This window comes from Microtus oregoni, unplaced genomic scaffold (genome assembly GCF_018167655.1).
Source record: "Microtus oregoni isolate MIOR12 unplaced genomic scaffold, Mior012 000006F_ref0000085, whole genome shotgun sequence".
In the NCBI taxonomy this organism is placed as follows: Eukaryota; Metazoa; Chordata; class Mammalia; order Rodentia; family Cricetidae; genus Microtus; species Microtus oregoni.
The window spans coordinates 53,493,195-53,520,950 of NW_024543065.1; the positions used below are offsets into that span (position 1 = coordinate 53,493,195).

At 52.3% G+C, this 27,756-nt stretch overlaps 1 protein-coding gene across 2 annotated transcripts; it reads right to left on the reverse strand.

Annotated features, from left to right (window-relative positions):
• Window positions 1-1,738: 1,738 nt before the first annotated feature.
• On the reverse strand, window positions 1,739-27,444 carry Atp1a3 (ATPase Na+/K+ transporting subunit alpha 3). Of its 2 annotated transcripts, none has more exons than XM_041654852.1 (23): window positions 27,282-27,444; window positions 22,708-22,794; window positions 22,567-22,626; window positions 22,219-22,422; window positions 19,516-19,629; window positions 19,280-19,414; window positions 18,629-18,746; window positions 18,251-18,519; window positions 16,961-17,159; window positions 16,775-16,884; window positions 16,546-16,680; window positions 13,294-13,486; window positions 12,875-13,050; window positions 12,658-12,794; window positions 11,695-11,845; window positions 11,350-11,518; window positions 7,074-7,228; window positions 6,816-6,939; window positions 3,970-4,115; window positions 3,423-3,553; window positions 2,774-2,875; window positions 2,385-2,476; window positions 1,739-2,145 (listed from the first exon to the last, which is right to left on the reverse strand). In XM_041654852.1, the coding sequence occupies exons 1-23, from the start codon at window positions 27,285-27,287 to the stop codon at window positions 2,117-2,119; spliced, it is 3,042 nt and encodes a 1,013-aa protein (XP_041510786.1). In that variant the 5' UTR covers window positions 27,288-27,444; the 3' UTR covers window positions 1,739-2,116. The 2 variants fall into 2 exon arrangements, with proteins under 2 accessions (XP_041510786.1, XP_041510785.1); XM_041654851.1 differs by having other exon boundaries at window positions 22,708-22,833.
• Window positions 27,445-27,756: the final 312 nt, after the last annotated feature.

Sequence of the window (27,756 nt, forward strand, 5' to 3'; positions counted from 1 at the left end):
ACGCTAGGGATGGAACCCTGGATTTTTCACAAGTTAGGCAAGTGTTCTACGACTGAGCCATGCCCTAGTCACAACTGTATTGTGTGCATGTGTGGTACTGGTGTGTTTTTGTGTGTGCACACACACATGTGGGTATATGTGCATATGTATTTACTGTGTAGAACAAGGCTGGTCTTCAACTCACAGATCCTCCTGCCTCTGGCTCCTGAGTATTGGGATTAAAGATCCTGGCAGCAACTTGTTTTTTGAGACAAGGTTTCTTACTAAACTTGGAGCTCACTGATGAGCTGGCCAGTGAGCAGCAATAGTCACCTGCTTCTTCCTAGCCAGGGCTGGGATTGCAGATGCACACCTCCACACACTTTCTTAAAGTTTTTTTTTTTTTGTGGTTTTTTTTCGAGACAGGGTTTCTCTGTGGTTTTGGAGCCTGTCCTGGAACTAGCTCTTGTAGACCAGGCTGGTCTCGAACTCACAGAGATCCGCCTGCCTCTGCCTCCCGAGTGCTGGGATTAAAGGCGTGTGCCACCAAAGCCCGGCTTTCTTAAAGTTTTTTAAAATTATAATTGAAAAGATTTTTTTAAATATTTATTTATTTATTATGTATACAATATTCTGTCTGTGTGTATGTCTTCAGGCCAGAAGAGGGCACCAGACCTCATTACAGATGGTTGTGAGCCACCATGTGGTTGCTGGGAATTGAACTCAGAACCTTTGGAAGAGCAGGCAATGCTCTTAACCACTGAGCCATCTCTCCAGCCCTTTGAAAAGATTTTTTTGAGGACTGGAGAGATGGCTCAGTGGTTAAGAGCACTGACTGCTCTTCCAGAGGTCCTGAGTTCAAGTCCCAGCAACCACATGGTGGCTCACAACCATCTATGAGATCTGGCGCCCTCTTCTGGCCTGCAGGTGTAGAACACTGTATACATAATAAGTAAAATTAAAAAATTTTTTTTTTTGGGTCACAGTCTCATTATGTAGCCTTAGCTAAAACCTACTATGTCTGCTGGGCTGGCTTCAAACTTCTAGAGGTTTACTTGCACCATGCCTGGCTTAATTTATTTTTATGTGTGTACACATTTGTTTGCAGGTATGTCTGTGCATGGCTTGCATGCCTGGCAGCAGCGGAGGCCACAAGAGGGCATCAGAGCCCTAGACCTGGAGCTACAGAAAGCTTGTGAGCCTCTACCGGCACTGAGAACGGAACCTGGGTCCCACGCAGGAGCAGAATTGTTCTGAAGCACTGAGCCGTCTCTGCAGCCCTGAGGTTTTGTGTTCTGTTTGTGCACTTAACAGAGGAGATGAGCACAGTGACCTAGAGCTTGGATGACCTCAGCCAAAGTCCTTTGTCAGCTTCTCCATCTGTAGCTCTGTGACCTTCAGTAAGTTACCTCCCCTTCCAGGGCCTCAAACCGAAGACTAGGACATTGTTTAGGAGGGGCATCACTTAGGGCCTGTCGCCACCACCAGGCCTTGATCTCCCTTGGGGACTTTTCCGAAGGAGAAGATCCTTTGTACCTTTCAAGTCCCAGCCTCCTTCACTCCCTGTCCGTAATCCATTGGGTTGAGAATTCTAACTCCCTAGAATCCAAAATCCATGACCCTGCACCGCGGAAGATTCTGTGGCACCCCTACGAGGTAAACTGACAAGGCGCTCACGTGAGCCACCCAGCACTGGGCACTGGCAGCGGGTGCCCCGTCTGCCCCCGGCACTAGCTGGCAAGCACAACAGGCACACAGCTTCTCTCTCCCCATTGATATATTTGATAATTGTTCAGAATTAGAACCGGAAATGGCATCAGCCAGAGGGCGGGGCTGAGGGGAGTAAAAAAGAGCCCAGGTAGGGAATAAAGGGCAGGGTTGCAAGGGAGAGAGGGGAGAGACACAGAAAAGGGAGGAAGAGAGGCAGGGGCTGTGGGGGGAGAGAAGCCAGCCAGAGGGAGAAGAGAGGGAAAAGTGGGAAGTAACCAAGGTGTGGGAGAGGAGACTGGGCCACAGGGAGAGAGGGGGGCCACGGGGAGAGAAGGCCCCTCCCCTCAGAGTACAAAATGGGGGGCCAGAGTGGGCTGTCCTGGGCTGAGGGCAGGGAAGATGTGGGCGACGCCGTGGTGGGTTGAGGTCAATAGTAGGTCTCTTTCTCCACCCAACCTGGAATGACAGAGAAGAGAGACAAAGTGAGGGACGAAGACAGACAAGAAAGCCAGCCATACACGCAAGGGCAGAGGAAAAGACAGTGACACAGAAAACAAGGTGTGGTGGCAGGCCTGTCATCCCAGCACTGAGAAACTCCCTTAGGAGGGCCGTGAGTTCAAGGGCAGCCTGAGCTACACAGACCCTGTCTTAGCTTCCCCTCCCAGCCTCTGTGCCCCTGGCCATGCAGCCCTCACCCCCGGGGTTCCTGCGCAGGATGAGTTTGCGAATCTCATCGTAGACGAAGATGAGGAAACTGTAGGGGAAGGCACAGAACCACCAGCTGGGCCTGCAGAGAGGAAAGGGGAAGAGGGGACATGAGGGATGTCCCCAGGCGTGAGGGGACCATTTGGCCAGTTCCCAGGATCTTTGGTGCCTCAGAGGAATGCCCTGGATCCTGAACAGGGCCTGGGGTCTGCAGAGTGCCTCTCTGTGAGGGTATGGAGACTTGGCGGCATCAGAACAGGGGTGGCAACAGGGGATAGAGTAGGAACATCCAGAGAGACAGGGCGAGCGGGGTAAAAAAACTGAAGGCTGAGGCCGCGGCTGGAGAGTGTGGAGTTTCTGGGTGGCCCTGGGCACTCACTTGAGAGGGTACATGCGAAGGGCCACGTCCATGCCTGGGCAGTAGGACAGGAAGGCAGCAAGGGCCGTCTCCTCAAACAGGCCGAAGATCAAGATCTTATTCCTGGAGGTACAGGTGAGAAAAGACCAGATGTGGAGCAGGCCTACACCAGGCTCCCCTGCCCCACAGACTCCCAGACATGAGTGGAAAAACAAACAGAGCAAGACTCCACGTCCCCAGCTGACAATGACGCCCACGGGGGAGTGGGGCAGGGTGAGGGGTGGGAGGCAATGGGGCAGAGGGCGGGACCCAGGCAGAGAAACAAATGGGGGTAAGAGACAATGAGGGCTGTACGGACTGATGGCAGAAGAAAGACAGCCAGACACGGTGACCTAGACATGTGACCCAATGGCTTGGGGGGCTGAGGCAGGAGGATTGCCATGAGTTTGAGTCTAGCTTGAGCTAAATGCCGAGGTGCTGTCTCAAGCAGAAAGAAAATGAAAGGGGGAGAGAGGAAGAAGGAAGGAGAGATGGGGAGAGGGAAAGAGAAAGACAGAGGAGGAGGGACAGGTTCATGGGAGCAATGGTTGAACAAAGTGAAATCTGGAGGCCCAGAGCTCTCCCAAAGCTCAGAGCGAGGGAGGGGGTCCAGCCGCAGGCAGACCCTCACTTCATGCCCTGCTGGAAGACGGAGTTCCGCCTGGTCTTGCAGATGATCAGGTCAGCCCACTGGACCACCACGATGCTGACGAAGAAGGCCGTGTGGCAGGTGAACTCGACCACCTTCCTCTGCTCGTATGTCTGCAGAAGTGAGAGACACACGGGGGGAGTGGTGTCCTGTAACTGCCTCCCAAGTCCTTCACTGCCCTGACCCCTCCACGGGGTCTCCAGGGCCTCAAATGCCCCTTCCTTCTTAGATTCATAGCCTCTTGGGAGCACAGGAAGACACAGGTGTTCTAAGAACAAGGAATAATGGGGCCTTACCGTTTGCTGGGAACCAAGCACCCTGGGGTGTCCATAAAGGACAAACAACAGCCAGACTTTGACAGGATGAATGGAGATATGAAAGAAAGGCCAAGCTGGGCTTTGCAGAGGGTTCTGGGAAGTCCCTCATTCAGGGAGAGAGGTTGGATGTGGCCCTCAGGGCAGAGAGGCCAGCTTGGGACTTGAGCTAGCTGTTGATCTGGTCCTGAGGCTTGACGCCCAGCTCCACTCACCCACTGCTGCCCGTAACTGTCTTCCAGGTCATTGACGGTGCGGTCATCCCAGTTCAGCCGGATGCCCACTAGGTTACCAGGCAAGAAGCCGTTTTCCGCCAGGATGACAAAGTAAGAGAAGAAACCTCCGAGGGCCTGGATCATCCCTGTGGGGGAAGGGAGCCGAAGGAGGGGAGGGTGAGGCGGGAGCTGGCAGCATACCCGGTACTCCCCCAATGACCCTGTGGACATTACAATAGTCTATGGGCTACTCGGTTATCTTGCCTGAGCCAAGTCATCTCCAGACCCTGGGGGGGGGGGTGCAGGGACTTGGGGAGGGTGTTATCCAGATGGATGACCCCCCCCCTCCAGGCACACTGCTATGGGACTCAGGTTGCCCAAATATTCTAAATATCCTGGAACCAGTAAGTACCACAGGCCTGTTGATCCCAGCTATTTAGGAGGCTGGAACATATGCTCAGGACCCGGCTGGACTACACGATGAATTCAAGGCCAGCGTGAGCAACTTAGTGAGACCCTGTCTCAAAATAACAAGTAGGAGGACCGGGACATAACTGTGGCAGGGTACCTGCCTGGGATCTGCCAGTGAGTGAGGGCTAGTGCCGTGGTTCTGTGGTAAAGTACTAGCTTAGCATGTGGGAAGCCCTAGGTTAAACACTAATAAAAATCACCAGTGTGATGGTGTGTGCCCACCACAAACCCAGAGTTTGGGAGGCAGAAGCAGGCAGATCTCTGTAGGGTTAAGACAGCCCCTTTAGGGGGCAGGGTTTGCCTTGGGCGAATGCCTGCCAATAAATGGGCGCGCGGGGAGGTGGCTCGGCCCTTTTTTCCTTCCTACCTCCTGTACTACGCTGGAACTTCGGTTCTGTAAGTTTATCATTAAAGTGGTCAATATTCTTTAATATCTGCATTGCATTTATTTACGCCAATACATTTGGCGCCCAACGTGGGGCATGAACCCACGACCCTGAGATTAAGAGTCCCATGCTCTACCGACTGAGGTAGATGGGATGATTGGTATTTGTGACTTACTGTTTTTAGAAAATTATATTGGTACTGTTTCTTGTATATTGATATATTAAATATTGAATGTGAGTGTTCCTACCTCTATTTTTGTATAAGAGTATGCTTATATTGTATGGATACATCTATCATATCACAATGTACATTTCTACCTCTGGTACTATTTATGTAATAACATTGTTTACATTTGATAAGTAATGACATTGTTTACAGGTGAAGATCATTGTCTTCACATATTGCACAGTTGTTTATTCTCTTAGTTTCAAATTAGATAGGTATTGAGAATTATATGTTTGTCATATTTATTTTTAGGTTAATCAGGTCTTTTAGATACATAGAGATTCTTTTTAGTATAGATAGTATAATCTTCAGTCTCTTTGAAGAGCTGTAGAAAATGGCCTTTAATCTAACCTAGAATTCTGTGCCAACAAGACACAATTACTCCTGGCAACACCACTCTACTCCCGAGAGAACGTTGAGCACCAAAGACACTCCACTGGGAGCTTGTCTTCTTGGCAGAACTGGCCTTTGGGTTAAGAAAAGCCCATACCTCAACTACTGACTAAAATATGAAACAGGATTGTCTTATCTTGCCAAGACAGGGTAGGATAATTCTAAGAAAGTTCCTTGCATTTGATAATGGTATGTCAGTTATGTTAGGCCTTAGCCAAAGTTGGTTGACTCAACATTGCAAACGAGACTTTGGGTGATTGCCCAGGTAGTCATTTGTCTCTATCATTTGTTGCACATTTTGGATATCTCTCATTTGTTAAGTAATATTTACTCCCTTCTCAGATCTTTGATGGAGTTGAAGATTATTTAATTGTAGTTACTCTCTAGCAAACTTTTGTTCTCAATATTGTTTGTTATATTTATCATTTGTTATTATTGTTTATAGTTACATTTGGTTTAGTTCTGTCTTATTTAGACAAAACGGGGAGATGTAGGGTTAAGACAGCCCCTTTAGGGGGCGGGGTTTGCCTCTGGCGAATGCCTGCCAATAAATGGGCGCACGGGGAGGCGGCTCGGCCCTTTTTTCCTTCCTACCTCCTGTACTACGCTGGAACTTCAGTTCTGTAAGTTTATCATTAAAGTGGTCAATATTCTTTAATATCTGCATTGCATTTATTTACGCCGATACAGATCTCTGTGAGTTCAAAGCTAACCTGGTCTATATAATGAGACCAAAACAAACAAGCAAAACAGTAAAGATGATGATGCTAATTTCTGGACACGGACGGCCATGATCCCAGGAGCTCTCAGGGTGGACAGACAGAAGGACCTATTAGTTCCAGACAGCCAGAGCTACAGTGAGACCCTGTCTCAAACAAAACAATAACAGAAAACATGACAAGGAAAGGGGTTCGGGGTGCAGTCCAGCTGGCTGAACGACCACTTGCCTAGCAAGCAAGAAAACCCTGGGTTTAATCCACAGCCAGTAAATATTGGGTGTGGTGGTTCATGCCTGTATTGCCAGCACTTGGGAGTAGAGGCAGGAGGATCAGAAGTTCGGGGTTATTCTAATCTTGCCTACATAGTGAGTTGGAAGCCAGTCTGGGTTGTTTGAGACACTTAAAAAAATCCACAACAAACAAACAACAAAACAAAAACAAACAAACACACAGCTAAGGGAAGTCCAAACTTGGTGGCTTCAAGCCCTGTGGGCTTTGCTTTCCTGGGCTCACTCTCTAGGGCTCTGCCCATGTGACCCCCAGAAGTAGAAGCAGGGTCATGTAAGCCCCCCCCCACGCTTTGAACCCTCAGACCAGGGACTTCCATCCTGCTGGGCTAGCACATGGCTCTGAGTCCCAGCCAGTCCTCACCAATTTGCCCATAGGCCATGCTGATGAGCCTTTCATTGACCAGTTTGTCTGTGCGTGGGTTCCTGGGCTGTCTCTTCATGATGTCACTCTCAGCAGCCTCATAGGCCAGGGAGATGGCAGGGACCTGGATGGGAGAGAGACAGGCTGGATGAGTGGGGGGTGGGAGGGAGAGAGAGAGACACACAGAGACAGATAGAGACAGAGAGCACATGCTTTGAGAGTGGCCCCACCCCAGTCCTAGGTGGCAGCCCAGCTTACCATGTCAGTGCCCAGGTCAATGCAGAGGATGGTGATGGTGCCAAGGGGCAGTGGGATGTTGGCCATGATGAAGAGCAGGAAAGGTGTGATCTCAGGGATGTTGCTGGTCAGAGTGTAGGCGATGGATTTCTTCAGGTTGTCAAAGATCAGGCGGCCTGTAGGGGAAGTAGCAGACTTAGAACTTGGGGTTCACTGGAGCCCCATGTCCTTGCTGTTTTTTCTTTGAGGTACTAAAGATTGAGCCTAGGTTTCCTGTATGCCATACAAGACTACCACTGAGCCACACCCCAGCCCCTCACTGGAGGATTCTGGGCAGCGGCTCCACCACTGAACTATACCCCAGCCCCCCGCATCCTATCTAACTCGTCTCACCCACTCACATTTGCATACACACTTCTGATCAGAGCACCCCTTGGAGAGCCTGTTTGGTAGGCTTAAACGTCCTTACCCCCATCAACCCAAAAACTCTTCCTCCAGGTTTATACCTGAGAGAAGCAGTTGCTATGTCCACCAGAAGCCAAGTTCACAAATGTTCATGATAGCATTACTCAAAATAGTCTCAAACCAGAGCCAACTTGAAAGTCCATGGCAGGCAAGTAGTGGCTAAGCTATGGAGCATCATAGGAAGGAAAGGGAGGAGTCACAAATGCATGAACTCACAGGTAAATCTGAGGTATTAAACTGAGTGATAAGAGTCAGGTTAGCCGGGTGGTGGTGGCGTACGCCTTTAAGCCCAGCACTCGGGAGGCAGAGGCAGGCAGGCGGATCTCTGTGAGTTCGAGGCCAGCCTGGGCTACAAGAGCTAGTTCCAGGACAGGCTCCAAAGCTACAGAGAAACCCTGTCTCAAAAAAAAAAAAAAAAAAAAACAAAACAAACCAAAACAAACAAACAAGAAAGTCAGGCACAGGGCTGGGACTGTAGCTCAGTTGGTAGTGTGTGCCTGCCTAGCATTGACGAGGCCCTGGGTTCAAACCTTGCTCCACATTAAAAAACAAAACAAAACAAAAAACTGGGTGCAGATGCTGGGTCTGATAGCACAGTCCTTTAATCTAAGGGCCACACAAGGAGACCTGTCTCAAAATAAAATTAAAAAATATCCAGATACAAAGTTGTCATACTACACGATGTGTTTAACCTGACTAACCAGTAACCAACACATACATATATCAAAAATATCACATGTCCACCCATTAGGAACTACAATTTTTTTTGAGAGTCTCATGTAACCTGGACAGGACTTGAACTTCTGATCTCCCTTGCAAGAGCTGGAATTATAGGCATATTCCACCAAGCACAGCTAGTGTTTGTTTGTTTGGATTTTTTTTGTTGTTGTTCAGTTTTGTTTTATCTTTTAGTTTATTCGAGACAGCATTTCTCTGTGTAGCTTGGGAGCCTGTCGTGGCACTCACCCTGTAGACCAGGCTGGCCTCGAACTCACAGAGATCCGCCTGCCTCTGCCTCCTGAGTGCTGGGATTAAAGGTGTGCACCACCGCGCCTGGCTTCTTGTTGTTATTTTTTGAGACAGGGTCTCACTATGTAGCCCTGGCTGTCCTGGAACTCATTAGGTAGACCAGACTGGCCTTGAACTCAGAGATCTGCCTATTTTTGTCTCCTGGGTGCTGGGATCAAAGGCATTCTTCACTACACCTCCCAGCTGTTTTATGTGTGTGGGTGGATGGGTGTTGTGCCTGTGGAGGCCAGAAGAGGGCGCTGGAGCCTTGGAGTAGTTACAGACAGTGACCTGCCTGGCATGGATGCTAGGAACCAGACTTGGGTTCTCTACAACAGCAATATGTACTCTTCACTGCCTAACCATCTCTCCAGGCCTCTCTTTATTTTTACGGGCCTAGACTAAATCTTTTTGCCTCGGCTTCCTGAGTGCTGAGATTATGCACATACACCAGCACACCTGGGTAATATGTGTTCTTCTTATCTTTCTATGTATCTGTTAAGTCCAGTCAGGTGCAGAGGCTCACACCATCAATTCCAGCACTCGGAAGGCTAACGCAAGAGGATTTTTGTGAGTTCAAGACCAGTCTGAGACACAGTAAATTGCAGTCAGCCTGGACTGCAGCCTGAGACCCTATCAAAACTAAACAAAACAACAGTCCTCATTGTGCCAAAGACCTCTGACTCCCGACGTCCCCATGTGGAGGTCATTTTCCTTCAATGAAGCTATTTGCTCCTCATCCTAAAATGTTCCTAGGTAAAAGGCTGAGTCAAGAAAGCTCCACTATACATCATCATGTGTGGGGAAGAAACAGGTCCCTTGCAGCTGGGTGACCATGACAGGGGATGTCACATGCCACTCGCTGGACTTTCAGTACCTGGAATTTCCCCTTGTTGGCCTTTCCTCTTGCCCTTGAAAGGTAAAGTACACTCTCCCTCTCTCCCCCAGTTCTTTGTAACTTACTCAGAGACAGAGGTTCACTAAGTTACACAGGCTTGGGGACCTCCCCAGCTTCCAGACCTGTACCGTGGACTGGGGTTCTGTGGACTGGGGTCCTGTGGACTTCTTAGCCCCACACACAGCTTGTTTGTTGACTGTTTTAGAACATGTGTTCCCTAGCCTTGAGAGCAGGGACCAGTCCACCCACAGCACATCCTTCAGACTGTACAATGCCAAAGGCAGAGCCCACCTAGGAGTGCCTGTTTTGTCCTGCCCAGGCAGAGCTGTAGGGCAGAGGGGGGAAGAGGAGTATCTGTGCTTTTCTCTGGAGTACTGGAGACAAGGGCTAATGGCATCCAGTTTGTCACTGTGGGCTCAGATTTTTTTTTTTTTTTACTATACTTTGGTTTTCTGTTTGGAGACAGGGTCTTACTGTAGTTCTCGCTAGTCTACAACTCACTTTATTTGTAGATCAGGCTACCCTGGATTTACAGAAATCCTCCTGCCTCTGCCTCTGGGGTTCTGGGATTAAAGGTGTGGAACTACCATATCTGGCTGACTGTACTTTCCCCTCTAAAACAGAGTCTCACTATGTAGCTCTGATTGTCCTGAAACTCACTATGTAGGTCAGGCTGGCCTCAAATCACACAGATCCACCTGTCTGTCTCCCAAGTACCGGGACTAAAGGCGTGAGCTACTATGCCAGTTTTTGTTTTTTGTTTTTTTCTGCAATGGATGAAACTCAAATCCTCCGTATGCTAGGCAACCCCTCCGAGCTACATCCTTGGCTCGTTATTGTCCTGACCTCTGTGTGTGTGTAATAGGGTCTCACTCACAGCCTAGGCTGGCCTAGAACTCAGCAATTCACCTGCCTCAGTCTCCTGAACCCTGTGATTATAGCTGTGTGCCACCACACCCAGCAAGTAGCGACATTTCAGATGGGGGCTAGCTAGACTTAGGGAGAAAACTGATGCCAGCATGAACAGTTATTTTTCAATAGTGAGCTTACAACGACTCTAGCTTTCTTTGGCATTTTCTGTAGTTATCAGTATAATTGTTGATGACCAGAGTAAAATAATAAAACATAACAGAGCCCCTTCCGTGGCTACTTCTAGCTCCTCCAGGAAATGAGGCTGGTGGTGTTGGTTGGCTCTGCAGTGGGGACCCCCATCACACCAGCCGTACCCCACACCTGCTCCCTTACCTCACTGCAGGAGCTGACATTTTCCCTGCCTCCTTTAAGTGGATGTCTCATTGTGGACCCCTTGTTTGGCTCAGTGTCCACTCTAGTTCCTGTCCACTGTGGAAGATGACTACCCCGGCTCACGTCAGGGGAGGGGGCCTTCTGCACCCCCAGGACCCTCTGCTTCAGGGTGACTGCATTTACAGGACTACCCCGGCTCGAGTCAGGGGAGGGGGCCTTCTGCACCCCCAGGACCCTCTGCTTCAGGGTGACTGCATTTACAGGACTACCCCGGCTCACGTCAGGGGAGGGGGCCTTCTGCACCCCCAGGACCCTCTGCTTCAGGGTAACTGCATTTATAGGACTACCCCGGCTCACGTCAGGGGAGGGGGCCTTCTGCACCCCCAGGACCCTCTGCTTCAGGGTGACTGCATTTACAGGACTACCCCGGCTCACGTCAGGGGAGGGGGCCTTCTGCACCCCCAGGACCCTCTGCTTCAGGGTGACTGCATTTACAGGACTTTGGAATACTTCCACACTGCCCCATGTCAGGTGATGCAGGGACACCGAGGCCGGCAGCTCATCCCGTGATGCCATCCGGCAGCCTTGTGTACTATGACGCACCTGGCCTGCTCCCCCTCCCAGCCACCGTTCCTAAAGCTTCTAGCAGTGACCCCGTCCTTCCCTCCCCAGACCACTCACCTTCCTCCACACCAGTGACAATGGAAGCAAAATTGTCATCCAGTAGAATCATGTCAGCAGCCTGCTTGGAGACATCAGAGCCAGCGATGCCCATGGCCACCCCAATGTCAGCCTTCTTCAGAGCGGGGGAGTCATTCACACCATCGCCAGTCACAGCCACGATCGCTCCCTGGAAGGAGGAAGGGCCAGGGTGAGAACCCAGGCTTGAGGCTCCAGCCCTCCTCCCTCAGACCAAGGATCCAGGCCCAGCCCTCCTCCCTCAGACCCAGGGGTCCAGGTCCTGCCCTCCTCCCACGGAACTCAGGATCCAGGCCCAGCCCTCCCTCAGACTAGGCGGGAGCTCACCTGTCTCTGGCAGCCCTCCACAATGATGAGTTTCTGCTGGGGGGAGGTGCGGGCAAAGACAATCTCCGTGTGGTTCTGCAGGATCTCGTCAATTTGCTCAGAGGTGAAGTCCTTGAGGTCAGTGCCGTGGATAACACAGGCTTTGGCATCCCTGAGAAGAGATGAAGGAACAGTGTCAAGGCCAGGGTGAGGAGTTGGGGGCATCTAATAGACAGAGGGACAGACCACAGACAGGGAGGCAGAGGAGGAGGTCTGATATGGTAAGGTCAGAGAGAGCGAAGCCTGAAGGACCAGACATGGAGGCACGCGGGTGGGCGGAGCAACGGGAAGAGAGTTATAGCCCGGTATAAAGACGGAAAAGCTGGAAGTCTGAAAAACCAAACATAAATACGGGTGTGTGAGGGGAACAAAGCAAAGAAATATGGGGCTTTCTTAAATCTGTTGAGAGGAATTGTTTATAATTATTTATAACCTGACCACTAGGTGGGGTCCCACTTGCCTTTCATCCCAGCACATGGGAGGTAGAGGCAAGCAGAGGTCGGGGCTCGAGGCCAGTCTGGTGTACATAACAAGTTCTAGGCCAGTCAGGGTTACATAGTGAGACACTGTCTCAAAAAGAAATATTTAAATATTATTATTTGTAAACTGTTCCTCCCACCCTTTTTTGGGTGGTGCTGGGGATGAAACCCAGTGCCTCTTTTATTATTAGGCAAGCACTCACCACTGAGCCACGCCCCAAGCCCCTCACTGGGGGATTCTAGGAAAACACTGTCTCTGAGCTATATTCCTAGCCCCTAGTGTTTGGAAACAGGGCCATGCTATGGAGTTCTTATCTTCCTGCCTCCTCTTCTGAGTGCTGGGATTATAGGTGTATACCACCAAACCTGGCTTTATTTTACTTTGTATTTATACTGTTTGGGGCAGTACTGAGGATCAAGCCTAAACGGAAGCAAGGCTACTCACCTGGGGTTGACCTGGCTGACCGGGATGTTGAGTCGGGCAGCAATGTCCTCTACAGTCTCATTACCCTCAGAGATGATACCGACACCCTTGGCGATGGCCTTGGCTGTGATGGGGTGATCGCCGGTGACCATGATGACCTGTAAGCACTGTGTTTCAGGGACAGCCTGGCCTCCCGCAACAGCCCCTGACCTCACATCCAAGCGGCCCCAGGACAAACCTTGATGCCTGCACTGCGGCACTTGCCAACAGCGTCAGGGACGGCCGCCCGGGGAGGGTCAATCATGGACATGAGGCCCACAAAGCAGAGGTTGTCCGTGGTGAAGTTCACATCGTCACAGTCGAAGGCAAAGCCCTTGGGGAACTGTTCCTCGGGCAGATAGTAATGGCAGAAACCTGGTGATAGGCACAAGGAAGGGCATATGAAGGTGCCAGCCTCAGGACTACCATGTCCACACCCCCGCTCCCAGCTGTCTGGATTCCCTGCAGTCTCCCCACACAGCTGGGAGTCAACCCGCATTCATTTCTCAGCAACGACCTCATTCACTTGCTCATTCATTCATTCACTCATTCATTCATTCACGGTGCATTCTGGCACCTTAGAGCCGGACCTGTTCCTGTCCCACCCATAATACACACCCAGCACACGCTCGCCCAGGCCACCAAGCTCCAGGTAGGCATTCTGGAAGGCCTCCTTCATCTCCTCATCCAGTGGCTGCTCTTTGCCCTGCAGGAGGATGGTGGCACAGCGGTCCAGAATGCGTTCAGGGGCGCCCTTCATCACCAGCAGATATCGGTTGTCGTTGGGGTCTTCAGTCTCATGGATGGATAGCTGCAACAGAGAAGGGGGTCTACCTAAGCCATGCCTGCGGAGACCTAGAGGCTGTCTGCACTGAGCTAGAGAAGCACACCTTCCCCGTGTCAGGATAGGACAGGCGGCTAAGAGCATGACCCGCATCTCTCTAGGCCTTTTCCTGTTTCTCAAGTCTCCTGGAGAGCTCTGTCCAACTGTTTCCTGTCTCTGTCCATCTCTCTCACAGAAATTCCAACTGTTTGTGGGTCATATACTTTCTCTCTGCCTTTTCCAGACTCAGTGTATAGCCATCCCAAATCTAGCAATTAGCTTGCCCGAAGAGTACCTAGAATCCAACTCCTTCTCACTTTCCTCTGCTGTGTTTGCTCCTGATCCAGCTATCATCAACCTTTACTTGAATCCCTGCATCTACATTCCCTACATCAGCCCGTTTGTGGCCAAAGTTCAACAGCAGAGCAATGGCCTAGAATCCCCAGTGAGGGGCTGGGGTGTGGCTTCAGAGGTAGAGCCCTGTCTAGAATCCCTTAGTGAGGGGCTGGGGTGTGGCTCAGAGGTAGAGCCCTGTCTAGAATCCCCCAGTGAGGGCTTGGGTGTGGCTCAGTGGTAGAGCCCCTGCCTAGAATCCCCCAGTGAGGGGCTGGGGTGTGGCTCAGAGGTAGAGCCCCTGCCTAGAATCCCCCAGTGAGGGGCTGGGGGCGTGGCTCAGTGGTAGAGCCCCTGCCTAGAATTCCCCAGTGAGGGGCTGGGGTGTGGCTCAGAGGTAGAGCCCCCTGCATAGAATCCATCAAGAAAAGGTAGGGATGTGGTTCAGAAGTAAAGCAGTTGCTAACATAGGATCCTGGATTCCATTCCTAGTCCAAAGAAAATAAAAGCTAAAAAGAAACCATACGTCAGTGAAAAATGTGGCAAGCACTTCGGCAAAGAGGTCAACAGTGGAAACGGTCAAACTGTTCATCAAGAGATGAACGGATCAACAAGACGTGACACAGTCACACGACGTACACTTTTTCTCCTAAAGCGGCTGGGCATGGCGGCTCACACCTGCCACCACAGTACTTGTGAGGCAGAAGCAGGGAGTCACCATGAGTTTGAGTCTTGTCAGGGCTACATAGTGAGTTCTAGACCAGACTGGGTTATTGAGTGAGACCTTGCCTCGAAACACAGAAAACAGAAAAAGAGTAAATAGATTAAAAAGTCACCAGGAGCCAGGTAGCAGTGGTGGCACACATCTTTAACCCCAGCACTCTGGAGGCAGAGGCAGGTGGATCTCTGTGAGTTCGAGGCCAGCCTGATTTACAGAGTGAGTTCCAGGACAGCCAGGGCTACACAGAGAAACCCTGTCTTGAAAAACAAAAACAACAAAGTCATTAGGAAGCTGGTGGCAGGACTCAACGGGTAGAGGTGATTGCTGTGCAAGCCTGAAGACCTGAGATCAATACCTGAAACTTCCATAAAGGTAGGAGAGAACCAATTCCACAAAGTTGTCATCTGACCTCCACAAGCAACCACTGCCATCACGTACACACAATAATATATATTTTTAAAAAAGCGTGAGGCTCTGGTGGACATGCGGGTGGATCCTGAAAATGAGGCGGAGTGAAATAAAAGGGGTTTTTAAGAAGGCCAAGTATTACATGATTTCATTTTTCTACGAGACGGTGAGAACAAGTGAATCCACAGAGACAGAAAGTAGGTTAGTGTTTGCTGAGACGGGGGTGGGGCTTGCTGGAGAAGGGGTGGGCAGAAACTGAGAGAGTGCAGGGTTTCTTTCTGCGGTGATAAAAAACAATCTAAAATTGTCTCAGTGGGTGGTGGCCCAAGTCCGGGTACACTAACACAGATGCTCATGGTATGTGAGCTGGAGCCTCACAAAACTGTCTGTCCTCGAGCAAGTACGTCAAGCCCTGTCCTCCCTCTGCTTCCGGTCATGGCCCTTGCCCCTGCTCAGGGTTGTGGCCAGGTCTCCCCCACAGCCCCCAGGGCCCCCACAGTTCTCTAGGCCTTGTCCTCGTTCCCTTACCACACCCGCTCCCTGCTGCCTGCACTTGCTTTCCTTTAAGCGTGCAGGGCTCCTGTTCTTGTCCTTGGGTTATCTCCTAGGGCTAGCACATCAGAAAGGGAGAGTCTCAGTGTTGCTCTCACTGCCCCGTGTGCCCCAGGACCTCAAACAGGACCAAGAGGTTCAAAAACTCTCTGGAGAATGTGCTTGAGCTGGTGGCTAGGGCCCATCCCCTACCTCCCGCTTCAGCCACTTCCTCTCCCCCACTCCGGCTATCACCACCCCTCGGTTTCACAGATGGCAAACAGAGAGGTGATAAAGAGTAGTATCTTGCCCCAAAGCCACAAGGAAGCGGGACAGAGGGGGTTACACCCGGGAATCATAGAGAAACTGCAATCCCTGCTTGCAGTCCCCATGCAGTCGTGTAGCTATTTCCTCCACACCGGACATGACGGGTGCTATAGTGGAGCCGAGTTCCCCGTGGTGACCCGCAGAAGGCTTTCACCCATAGTGACAGCTAGGTCTGTGATGATGGTGGCCAGGCCGCTAACACCCAGTCCTCCCTCCGGTCCCCGCAGCTGTCTTGGAGTTGGGATTCCAATAACACAGTTTTCATGAGTCATCAGCCATGCTGGGGTGGCCGTCTTTGGTGATGCAGCTGTTTTGAGTCATTTCACGCTCCTGTAAGTAACTCCTCACTCTCGTTTCCTATCATGAACCCCAATTATCCCCTCTTTTCACCAAGCCAGATAGGGATGAAATAGTTTCCTCGGTCTGAGACAGGGTCTCATGTAGCCCAGGCTGGCCGGGAACTCGCTAGGTAGTCAAGGATAGCTTTGATGCGCTTACCTCCACCTCCTTGGTGCTGGGATTACAGCCTTTGCCACCATGCCCTGTGTAGCCCAGGATGGCCTCAAATTCACTATGTATCTGAGGATGACCATGAACTCCCGATCTTCCTGCCTCTACCTCACAAGCGCTGGGCTCATGGGTGTTCTCTAACACACCCAGCTCAAACAGACATTTCTTCATATCGATTCAGGAAGGCTCACACAGTCTGCAGAGCTGGAGTTCATACCTGGTACTTGTTGGTGGAGTTGAAGGGAATCTCCGCCACTTTCTTGTTTCGCTCGCGCATCAGCTTCACGGACCCTGAGGACAGCTCGATGCACTTGAGTAGGGCAGACTCAGAGGCGTCACCGGCCACGTCCCTCTGCAGCAGGCAGAAAGTCAGATGTGGGGAGTGGGGAGGGAAGGTGGAAGGGGGAGGATGTGTGGGGTCAGAGTGGGCAGGCAGCTACACCCACCTTGAGTACAGGGATGTTGTCCTGCCCGCCCTTGAAGACAGCCCTGTTGCAGAGTCCGGCGATGTGGGACAGAGCCACCCAGGTGTGTGAGCTCTTGTCGAAAGAGGTCCCTATAGGAGTCATGTGTGAGGCCACGAGGTCCCCTGGGACCAGGTGCCCCAGTCACCACCCTGAGCTCCCACTGACCTGACTGATCCTCAGTGGTGTCAGCCTCGTGGATCTGGTTGTCAAACCACATGTGGGCGACAGTCATGCGGTTCTGGGTGAGGGTGCCCGTCTTGTCCGAGCAGATGGTGGAAGTGGAGCCGAGGGTCTCCACTGCCTCCAGGTTCTTCACCAGGCAGTTCTTGCGAGCCATGCGCTTGGCAGTCAGGGTCAGACACACCTGGAAGATGGTCAAGGACAGGGGAACCATACAGAGGTCTGCAGTTCACCTGCCTGGCCTCAGCTCAAATCGTGAAGACCACCCAGGCCAGGGCTGTGGAGTAAGTGTTAAATATTGGGGTGGTAGGGGTGGTTGTTGAACAACTGACAGGTGCAGATATGGCCTCAAAACACAGCAGAATGTTCTCAGAGGCAGTAGGTACAACAGACTCACACTCAAAACAGCTAACGTGGGGGCCTGGAGAGACAGCTCAGCGAATAAGAGCACATACTGGTCTTGAGAGAGGACCCGAGTTTGGCTCCCAGCACCCACATCAGGCAGCTCACAAATGTCCCCAAATAAGTAACAATTAAAATTTAAAAAATAAAATGGGAAGAACTAGGAGGAGCGGAGAGAGAGGAAGCTGCAGTCAGGGTGTAATTTTTTGTGTGTGACTGTTCTTCCGGAGGACCCAGGTTCAATTCCCAGCACACACAAAAAGAAGCTATTATTCCACTTTTGCCATGAGTGGGTACATCCTAATTTTGTGAGTTGAATTTAAATAAAAGGCAATGGTGTGGGGGAGGTGTTGGAGAGGGGGCTCAGTGGTTGTCTGCTTTTCCAAGAGACCCAGGCTCAATTCCCAGCACCCACATGGCAGCTCACAACTGTCTGAAACTCCAGTTCCAGGGGATTTGACACCCTTACACAGACATATATGCATGAAAAATACCAATGCACATAAAGTAAAAATAAATTATTTTTAAAAAGGCAATAGGGGCAGGGCTGGACAGGTGGCTCAATGGTTAAGAGCACTTGTTGCTCTTGCAGAGAACACAGGTTTGGTTCCCCACACCCTCATGGTAGCTCATAACTGTCTGTGATTCCAGTTCCAGGGGATCCAGTGCTTTCTTCTGACCTCGAAGGGCATCAGGCACACACATGATACACACACATATATGCAGGCAAAACACTCAGACCCATAAAATAAAGTGGGCTTTTTTTTTTTTTAAGGTGTTGATCTAGAGAGACGGCTCAGCAGGAAGAGCACTTGTTGCTCCAGTTTCAGGGGGTCCTGGCCCCAGTCCCCCTCCCTTGGGATTCAACCTTACCGTGACAGTAGCCAGCAGCCCCTCTGGCACATTGGCCACGATGATGCCGATGAGGAAGATGACAGCCTCGAGCCAAGTATATCCCAGAATGAGAGAGAGAATGAAGAAGGAGACGCCCAGGAACACAGCCACGCCAGTGATGAGCTGGATGAAGTGCTCGATCTCAATGGCGATGGGCGTCTTGCCCACCTCCAGGCCTGAGGCCAGGGTGGCAATGCGGCCCATGACGGTGCGGTCACCTGTAGCTACCACCACACCCCGAGCGGTGCCTGTAGGGCCAAAGGGAGAGGTTGGGGTCCGCTAGGACTCAGAAAGCTGCAGGTACCCCTCTTTCTGGGTCACATCTCTCCTTTTGTGCCCCTGGGGCCCCTCCTTCACCTTCCACGCAGTTGGTAGAAAAGAAGGTGATGTTCCGGGTCTCCAGGGGATTGTCGTGTGTGCAGTCCGGGGAGCGGGTCTGGGGCTCAGATTCGCCGGTCAGGGAGGAATTGTCCACCTGAGGATGGAGCAGCATGGGTAAGGTTCCACACAAGGCCCAGGAACAGAGAGCAAGGAACCAAGGGGCCCTGGAGGGAAGCCTGTCCCAGGAAGTGACAGAGAAAAAGGAGGGGAGCCCTGTTTGGCTTGTGGCATCTGGGAAACCAGGAGGTAGGATACTAAAAGGTCACTAGGCAGGAATAGCACCTCTGGCCTAAAGTCTAAAGTCCTTCAGAATACCTGTGGGATGAGCATGGGTCTAGATTACTAGGTCTAAAGAAAGGCTGGGGCCTGGGCTCCTGTGTCTGAGGGAGGAGGGCTGGGCCTGAAGTCCTGGGTCTGAGGGAGGAGGGCTGGGCCTGAAGTCCTGGGTCTGAGGGAGGAAGCTGGGCCTGGAGTCCTGGGTCTGAGGGAAGAGTGTTAGGCCTAGATTCCCTGGTCTGAGGGAAGAGGCTGGGGTCTGGAACTCTGGGGTCTATTGAAGGTTATCGGGATTTTCCTTCTCGGTCCTGAGAGTGGAGAGCAGTGCTGGAACCTCAAACACTGACCCACCTTGCAACCATGGGCCGAGATGATGCGAAGATCAGCTGGAACCCGGTCCCCACCCTTGATCTCCACCAGGTCGCCGACCACCACCTCCTCGGCATTCACCTGCATCTTCTCGCCTTCCCGGATCACGAGGGCTTGCTGGGTGTGAGACAGAAATGTCAGCCCTTGAACTTCCCCGCCTGGGAGTCCCTGGGCACACCTGGCCACGTCCTTCTGTCCCCGTGCTGGGCCCTCCTCACCTGGGGAACCATGTTCTTGAAGGATTCCATGATCTTAGAACTCTTGGCTTCCTGGTAGTAGGAGAAGCAGCCTGTGATAATCACCACAGCAGCCAGCACAATGCCCAGGTAGAGCTGTGGGGACACACCAGGATACGGTGTTATGACAGTCACACACACTCCCTGCCTGCCTCCACTCCCAGGCCTGCGAGGGAGCTTTGTGGACCTATCTGTGTCCTTACTCTTTGTGTGTCTGTCTTTTGTCTGTTTGTACGCCTGCAGGTCTCGCCTTGCATTTGCAGGACTGTGTGCTTAAGTCTTCGTTACAGCGCATCTTTGTGTTTATTATTATTATTACTATTATTATTCTTTCATGACTACATTTCATTTATGTGTGCATGTGTGTTCACGTGTGCATGGTGTGCACACATGGAGGCTAGAGGGCAACTTCAAATTACATCCCTTGGGCACCGTACCTTCTATATTTCTTTTTTTGTTTTTGCAGACAGAGTTTCTCTGTGTAAAAGCTTTGTGGACTAAGCTGGCTTTGAACTCAGAGATCTCTACCTCTGGAGTGTTAGTATTACAGGCATGCGCCACCACCGCCTGGCTCCTTTTATATTTTTTTGAGACAGGGTCTCTCACGTCCTAAAGCTTACCAAGTGGGCAAGGCTGCCGGCCCATCAGGTTCCAGGGAATCAGCCTGCCTCCACCTCCACAGCACTGGGTTACAAGCACTTGCCATCACCACGAATTCTGGGGCTTGCACTCAGGTCCTCAGGCCTAAAGTGCAAGTGCTTAACCCCCACCTCTCCCATTTTCCTTTTTGAGACATAGCCCAAGCTAGTCTAGCACTTGCCACAGCTGAGGATGACTTTGAACTCTTGATCCTCCTGCCTGCTTCCTCTACTGTGCTGGGAATTCAAGGGTGTCCCACCACATCTGGCTTTGCTTTCTTGTTTGGTTTTCAGATAGGGTCTCTGTAGCCCTGGCTGTCTTGGAACTCACTCTGTAGAGCAAGCTGGCCTTGAGTTTTTCATCCTCCTGGCTTAACCTCCTCAACACCGGCGTGACAGGCGCTGGCCATCATGCCTGGCTCTGCAGATCTGCTTTTGTGCAGACTGCACCTGCGTGTGTGCCTCCTATGGGGTAACTGGGTTTGAACCTGTGTCCACTCCTTGTATACACGTGAAGATCCCTATGTAGTTGTGTGGGTGTCTGTGATCACAGGCATGAGAACTGTAACAGCCTTGTCACACACCTGTCTCCTGTGCGGAGTTAGATGAACCCTGACCTTCCTCCTCATCCCTAGTCATTTGTTAGGCTGTGACCATCTGGTAGCACCTGTCTCCAAAGCTGCTGAGGTGGGAGAGCCTTAAGCCGGAACTCTAGTTCATTCCCTACCTCTTTCTCCTCTTCAATCAAGGTCTCTTGGAGCTCACTCAGACAGACAGTGAACTCCTGATCCTCCTGCCTCAGCCTCCACAGTGCTTGCACAACAGGCTCACACAGCTACACCCAGGTCTAGGTGATCAAACCTAGACCTTCATGTGTGCTAGGTAACCACTCTACCAGCCAAACTATGCGGTTTCTTTCCTTTTTTACAATGAAAAATTATGGGCTCATGCATTCTTTCATGTGAACAGGGCGTGTGCATGTGGGCATGTGTGCATGTGTGCATGCACCACAGCATATGTGGAAGTCAGACATTAGGTATTGACTCCACTTTTCACTTTAAAAGAGGGCCTCTTGGTTTTTTGTTTGCTTTTTTTCTTTTATTTATTTAGTTAAAAAAATTCTGCCTTTTTGTTTGCTCTTTTGGTTTTTTTGAGGCAGGGTTTCTCTGTAGCTAAGGAGCTTGTCCTGGAACTCACTCTGTAGACCAGGCTGTCCTTGAACTCACAGAGATCCACCTGCTTCTGCCTCTCAAGTGCTGGGATTAAAGGCGTGCGCCACCACCGCCCAGCTGTTTGGTTTGTTTTTGTGTGTGTGTGTGTGTTTTGTTTTGTTTTTTTTGTATCTGTGCGCACCATGTGTGCCTGGTGCTGAGAGTCCAGAAGGGGGTGCTGGATCTCCTGGAACTGTACTTGTAGATTCTTGTGAGCCACCATGTGGCTTGGGAACCAAACCCAGGCTCTCGGCTAGAGCAGCAAGCACTCGTAGTCACTAAGCCATGGCTCTCACCCTGCGTCTCTCTTTTACCCCAACTGCATACTTCAGGCTGGATTCTCATGTTGTCTCCCCATCTCCCCACAGAAGTACTGGTATTACAGGCGCGTGCCAGGGTGTATGCTTCATGTGGGTGCTGAGGATTCGAACTCGGGCTCTCAAGGCTGTATGGCAAGTGCTTTACCTATTAAGTCTTCTCCCTAGCCAACATTTTTTTGAGACAGGATTCTCCTATGCAGCCTAGGTGGACTCGAACTCATAATCTCCCTGCCTCAGATCTCTGTGTAAGGGAATAACAGTTGGTGCGACACATGTCCTCTATGAATGCAGAGGACTGAGCCCAGCTCCCCATGAAAGTTGGCCAAATAAATGCCCTACAAGTGAGCCACACCCAGCTGTCTCAGGCTGTTTGGGGCAGTGGTTTCCTTATTTTTGATCTTGTGTTCTGAGGGGTAATTGTGACCGTTGGGTGGTGAGAGGTGAGGAGGCTCAGGAGGTCTAGACGGGCATATGTGTCTGTGTTCCTCAGTGGCCAGGGTGTGGGGGCCTACTCACGTTGTCACCAGAGGGGTCATCTTCAGTCCCCGCCTGGATGCCATAGGCCAGGAAGCAGAGGATTGCCCCGATCCACAGAAGGATGGAGAAGCCCCCAAAGAGCTGTCGGCAGAACTTGACCCATTCTGGGGTAGTGGGTGGTGGTGTGAGCGCATTAGGCCCATCTCGGGCCAGGATCTCCTGGGCTTTGCTATGTGTCAGGCCCTAGAAGACATGGCACTCATATGGGAGCCTTCCCAGAGAAGCCCCCACCACATACACCCTAGATCAAAGCCACCGCCCACAAGGACCCGGAACCGCCAGCTTCCAGCCCTCCTCCCTCAGAGCCCTGGCTCCGCCCCTCCGCACCTGCACGCAGTCGGTGTTGTATTTCCGGCAGACCTCTTCTACAGACATCTTGTGCTCTGTCTGGAGAAGGATTTGGGGGAGATTGTCATACTCTCACAGAGCTTCTCTGGGCAGGCGGGACCATGGTGGGGTGACGCTTACCATAGCCACCTCCTTCTTGAGGTCATCCAGATCCCGGCGCTCTTTGGCCTTGCTCTTCTTGGGCGAGCCCTTGTCATCCTTTTTGTCCTGCGAGGTGGCGACACGATAGCTGTCAGAGCCACCAGACTGCGGGCGAGAAGGGGTTCCAGAGCGACACCGGCCCCCAGCGCCTGGCTCTCATTCTGGCCTGGCCTCTCCGTGCCTCACTGTCTTTCTGGTGTCTTTGGGCATCTCCCAGAATCTCCAGCCCCAGACTTGTCTCATCTAGTTCGCCTCCTGTCTGGTTAGAGCTATCTCTGGGACTTGAGGTTGTTTGTCTCCTTCCTCATGTCTATGAGTCTCTCCCCTTCCCTACTTCAGTTTTTTTTTAAAACATTTATTTAATGTGCAAGTGTGCTATAGTGTATGCGTGGTCATAGGACAGTTTGCAGGAATCACTTCTCACCATGTCCTGGGAATCAAACTCAGGCCGTCAGGCTAGTAGGGAAACTCCTTAGCCCACTGAGCCTACTCACTGTCCCCTTTTAACTTATTAATATTATTATTAATATTACAATTAAGAAATGGGGGTCTTGTTTTTTAAGCCCAGGTTGTCCCAGAACTTCCTATGCATCACAGACTGGAACTCATAACAATCCTCCTGCCTCAAACTCCCAAGTGCTGGATATGGTCACGAACCATCATGTCTGTCTGTCTCTCTCTCTCTCTCTCTCTCTCTCTCTCTCTCTCTCTCTCTCTCTCTCTCTCTCTCTGTGTGTGTCTCATCTTTGAGACCAGGTCCCATACAGACAGTCTAGGCTGATCTTGAACTCACTATGTAGCCAGGCTAATTTCTGTTCCTCCTGCCTCCAGCTCTGCAGTGCTGGAACCAACCCAGGGCTTTGCATATGCCAGGCCAGCGCTCTGCCCACTGAGCTGCGCCCCAGCATTCAATGTATCCTTTTGTTTCTTTTCCTCGGGCCTGTTGAACTTTCCTGGACTGCTGTCTCTGGCTTTGCGGCTGTCCTCGCCATCCGTCTTTCTCTCTGCTCTGTCTCGCTAGCTGTTTGGCATTTATTTGCTAGCTTGTGCGCGTCTCCTTCTGCCTCTGTGTCTCTCCTGTCTCTCCTCTCATTTGGTGCTGTCTGTCTTTCTGTCCCTGGCTCTTGCCATCTGTCTCCGGTACTATCTCAATCTCTGAGCCTTTGGTCCCCTCTATTTCCCAGGTGGCATCTGCCGAAATCTCAGGTCGCCTCTGAGGCCCCTGTTGTCGTTGTCTTGCTCTGCAGGGGCCGCGCTATCATTCTTACCTCCTCAGGGCATTTCCTGGGGTCACTGCCTCGTTCTTGCCTGTGGCACCTCTTCTCTGGTTTGTCCATCTTGCCCTAAATCTTTCTCTCTGTCAGTTTTTCTCCCTTACTCTCACTCTAGGATCTTCTTGCCTCCATCCCTTTATGTGTCTCTGTCTCAACTAGAGATTCCCTCTTTCTTTCTTAGACTGCTTTTTTTTCTGTCTGCCTGCTCCCTCCCCCACAGGTATCTTACTATGTAGAGGAGGCTATTCAGACCCCTCCCCCACAGGTATCTTACTATGTAGATCAGGCTAGTCTCCATTCCTGGTGGGCCTCCGGCTCCTGCCTTTTAAACGCCTGGCTGCCAGGCAGGAGTAGGACACCCAGCTCTGCCTGCCTGTGTCTGTCTCTCTCCTTGCTCTACTTATTTCAATCTCTGCATGCTTTGGCGTCTGACTTTCCAGTGCAAGGTCTCCATGGAGGTCACTGCCTGTCTCCCCTGCTCTTTGCTTGGCCGGTCTCCTACACTGTGGATGCCTCAAAGGACTCAGCCGATCTTGGGGGACCCCCAGAGGCCAGGGAAATCAGGAGAGGAAGGGGCACTCCAGATGACAGCTGGGACAAAGGCTCTGGTGGGAGGCAGTGTGCTACCTATCAGTAGTCATGGGCTTAATGGGCAAGGTGTGACTCTGATTTTTCTGAGGACAGCTGTGTACTGCAGACAGTCTTGAACAGTCAAGATTCGAGGAACGAGCAAAAACTCGGAGGGGGTACTGAAGAGCAAGGGAAAAAAAAAGCCTTAGGCCCAGATTGAGTTCCGATTTGGTGACCTGGGCAGGTGTGGAGCATGGCATCCGAGGCTGGCAGGCTCGGTGGGCGGAGGCTCAATGCTTGCTGAGGGCTGCAGACAGATCCTGCAGGCCCAGGGCCAAGCTGGGATCCGAGGCTCAGCACAGCTCAGCGTTAATCTCCTTGTGACCGTGCAGCAGTCTGACTTGCTTGCCGTCTGCCCCCAGACCCAGGGCTGACTTTGGAGTATAGGGAGGAGCCACAGCCTTGGAAGCCTGGGAATTCCAAGGAGGGAGTGCACTGGGGAGGCGGGAACTTGGCTCCTGGCCAGCCCTGCAGCAGTACTGCGCCTCAGACAAGGAGGCTTGGGGTGATCCTCCACCCTCCTGAATTATGGGCTGCAGGGTGGCGTGTCTACCTCTGCAGATGAGGCAGGAACAGGGAGGGATGTGAGGATAGCAAGTCAAGGTGGAGAAGTGAGAAGGGTGACAGGCACAAGAAGAGATAGGGTCTGGCAGAAATAGGGGAATCAGCTACCCCATTCCCAAATCCCTAGGGAGCTGCAGTGTGGGCCCTGACACAGAAGGGTTGGGACCTGGACTCCTAGGTGTGAGGGAAGAGGCTGGGCCTGACCTCCAGGGTCTAAGGGAGGGGAACGGGGGTCAGAACCCTTCTGTCTGAGAAGGGAAGGCAGGAGCCTGGACCTTTGGGAAGGACAGTAACGCCCACGCCCCTGGCAACCCAAGCCTTAGTTCCTGCTTGCCCTTGCCATGACCAGCCTCCCTTGAGGGTGGCTTCCATCTGTTGGCACGAAGAACTGAGGCTTTCCCAGGGAAGGCAAGAAGACCAGATGGGCACACTGTGGGGCAGGAGCACCTCTAGGGGTGGGGGACATGCCTCTCTTGCTGCAGTCCGGCTCCTAGCCATTTCCCATGCGGCCTGCCTCCCCACCTGCGTGGCTCACACAGCCTCCGCACGCCATTGCCCCCCACCCCAGGGTACCTGTGACGTCCTTTCTAAACCTCTACCTCAGCCTACCTGCTGAGCCCAGCCTCCTCTTCCCATCTCTCGGGTGGGCTATTTGTTTGTTTGTTTCTTTATTTTTTGGGTAGAAATGTCGTTCCCTCTCTCTCCATGTCAGCCTCAGTTTCTCATTTTGTCTTTCTGTGTCTTTCCACTTCTGTCTGCCACCTCAGTCTCTCTCTTGGCGTCCATGTCTTGTCCCTTTCTTTGTTTTTTGGTGTCTCTCTCCCATGGTTTCTGCCCATGTCTGTCTCCCCCACATCTAAGTCATTTCCTTCCCCACCTCATCCCCATTGCCCGAAGCACTGCACCCCTCCCTTCAGAACAGCCAGTCTTCCACATTCCCCAGCTTCATCCCACTTACCTGAAAGCCACCTCGGACTCTCATCTCCCCCTTTCTCCCCTAATCCTCCTCCACCTAGTTCTCCTTCCCATCCCCCCTTGCCCACCCAACCCCCACACCAGTAGCTCCATCCCCCATCTTCATCCGTAGGCCCTTCAGCCTCCATCCGCCATCTTTCTCCCCATCTTTCATGTTCCCTTTGGCTCCCCCATAGTGACCCTTTCTCTTTATCCCGTGGCCCAGCAACCCATCCACTGCCTTCCCTGACAGACCCCCCCCCCCAGGTCCCACCCCAGACACACAGGGAGGAATCCAGGGCCGCAGCAGGGGTCAGGTGGTCAGTCAGGGGAGGAGGCTGCATCTGCTGGAGAGACGCACAGACAGAGAAGGACACACGGACACGGAGGCAAGGACACAGCCAGGCATGCAAGCTCCCCCTCCACCATATGGCTGTGCTTGTACACCCTTAGCCAGGCACTTGTCTGTCAGCCATTTCTCTCCTGTTCCTCCCCCTCCTCCCAGCCTTCATGTCTGTTCCCCCCAGATTAAGGCCCCCCGCACAAACTCTGCAGCCCCAAGTCGGTCACTGCAGATCACCCTTATCCAGGCCTGGAAGGAGAAAGAGAGGTCATCTCATGCCCATCCCATAGCCTGTATCTATCTCCATTGGGCCAGGGGACCCGGGGAGCGGGGGTCTTCAATGCCCGCTAGACACACTAACAGAGCTCTCAGACACACCCAGACAGGTTGCAGGCTTTTAGACGGAGTGGGGGAGGGCACAGATGGCAGCAGACCCTGCTGCTAGAGGGAGTCGGGAGCATGCACGCACGCACGCATTCACCCTCAAGCAATTGCACTCATGCAACGGGCACACGAGCAACCGCACAAGGTCAAACCGAGATGCTAAGGGTTTGCCCCCTCCCCCGTAGACAAAGCTACCAACATGCGCCACAGACCCCCTTCGACTCAGTAACCCACTCTCTCTGACACACCATCACACGAACTGGTCAGGTCAGCCGGCACGAGGGTCCCCGCAGACTAGGCCCCAGAGTTCAGGAATGCGGGAGCCCCCCAACTCCCGCACAACCCAGAGTCACTGAACCCACAATGTCACACACACGCAGTGCACTGCCGACCCCTGCACCTACCCCCATCTTGGCGGCTCCGTGGGAAGAGCGGCGGACGAGCTGCTAAGCGGTGGCCGCAGGGAGGGCTCAGGCACGGGCTCGGGCTGATGGGCCTCTGCAGCGCCCGCGCCGCGGTGGGAGCGTGCGTCTGTCGGTCCGTGGGTCCCACCGCACAGAGGCTGCGGCGGCCGGGGCCTCCGCCTCCTCATATGCCCGCGCCCGCGGGGGGGAGGCGGCGCCGGCCAATCAGGAGCGGTTATAAGATGACGGACAGCCCGAGGCCCGGCCCCCGGTACTGCAGCTGTACTCCCCTTCCTCCCCACCGCTCCAACCTTGTATCTGCAAAGTGGCGGCGCCACCGGGGAGCTGAGCACAGTGGGGGGTGGGGATCCCGGACACCCCACGGTGGATGGTAGACCTAGAGACCCCCCTCAATGCAGGGAGGGACCTCAGGCATGGAAGCTCTGAGGGAGGAAGCACCCTGGAAACTGCCTTC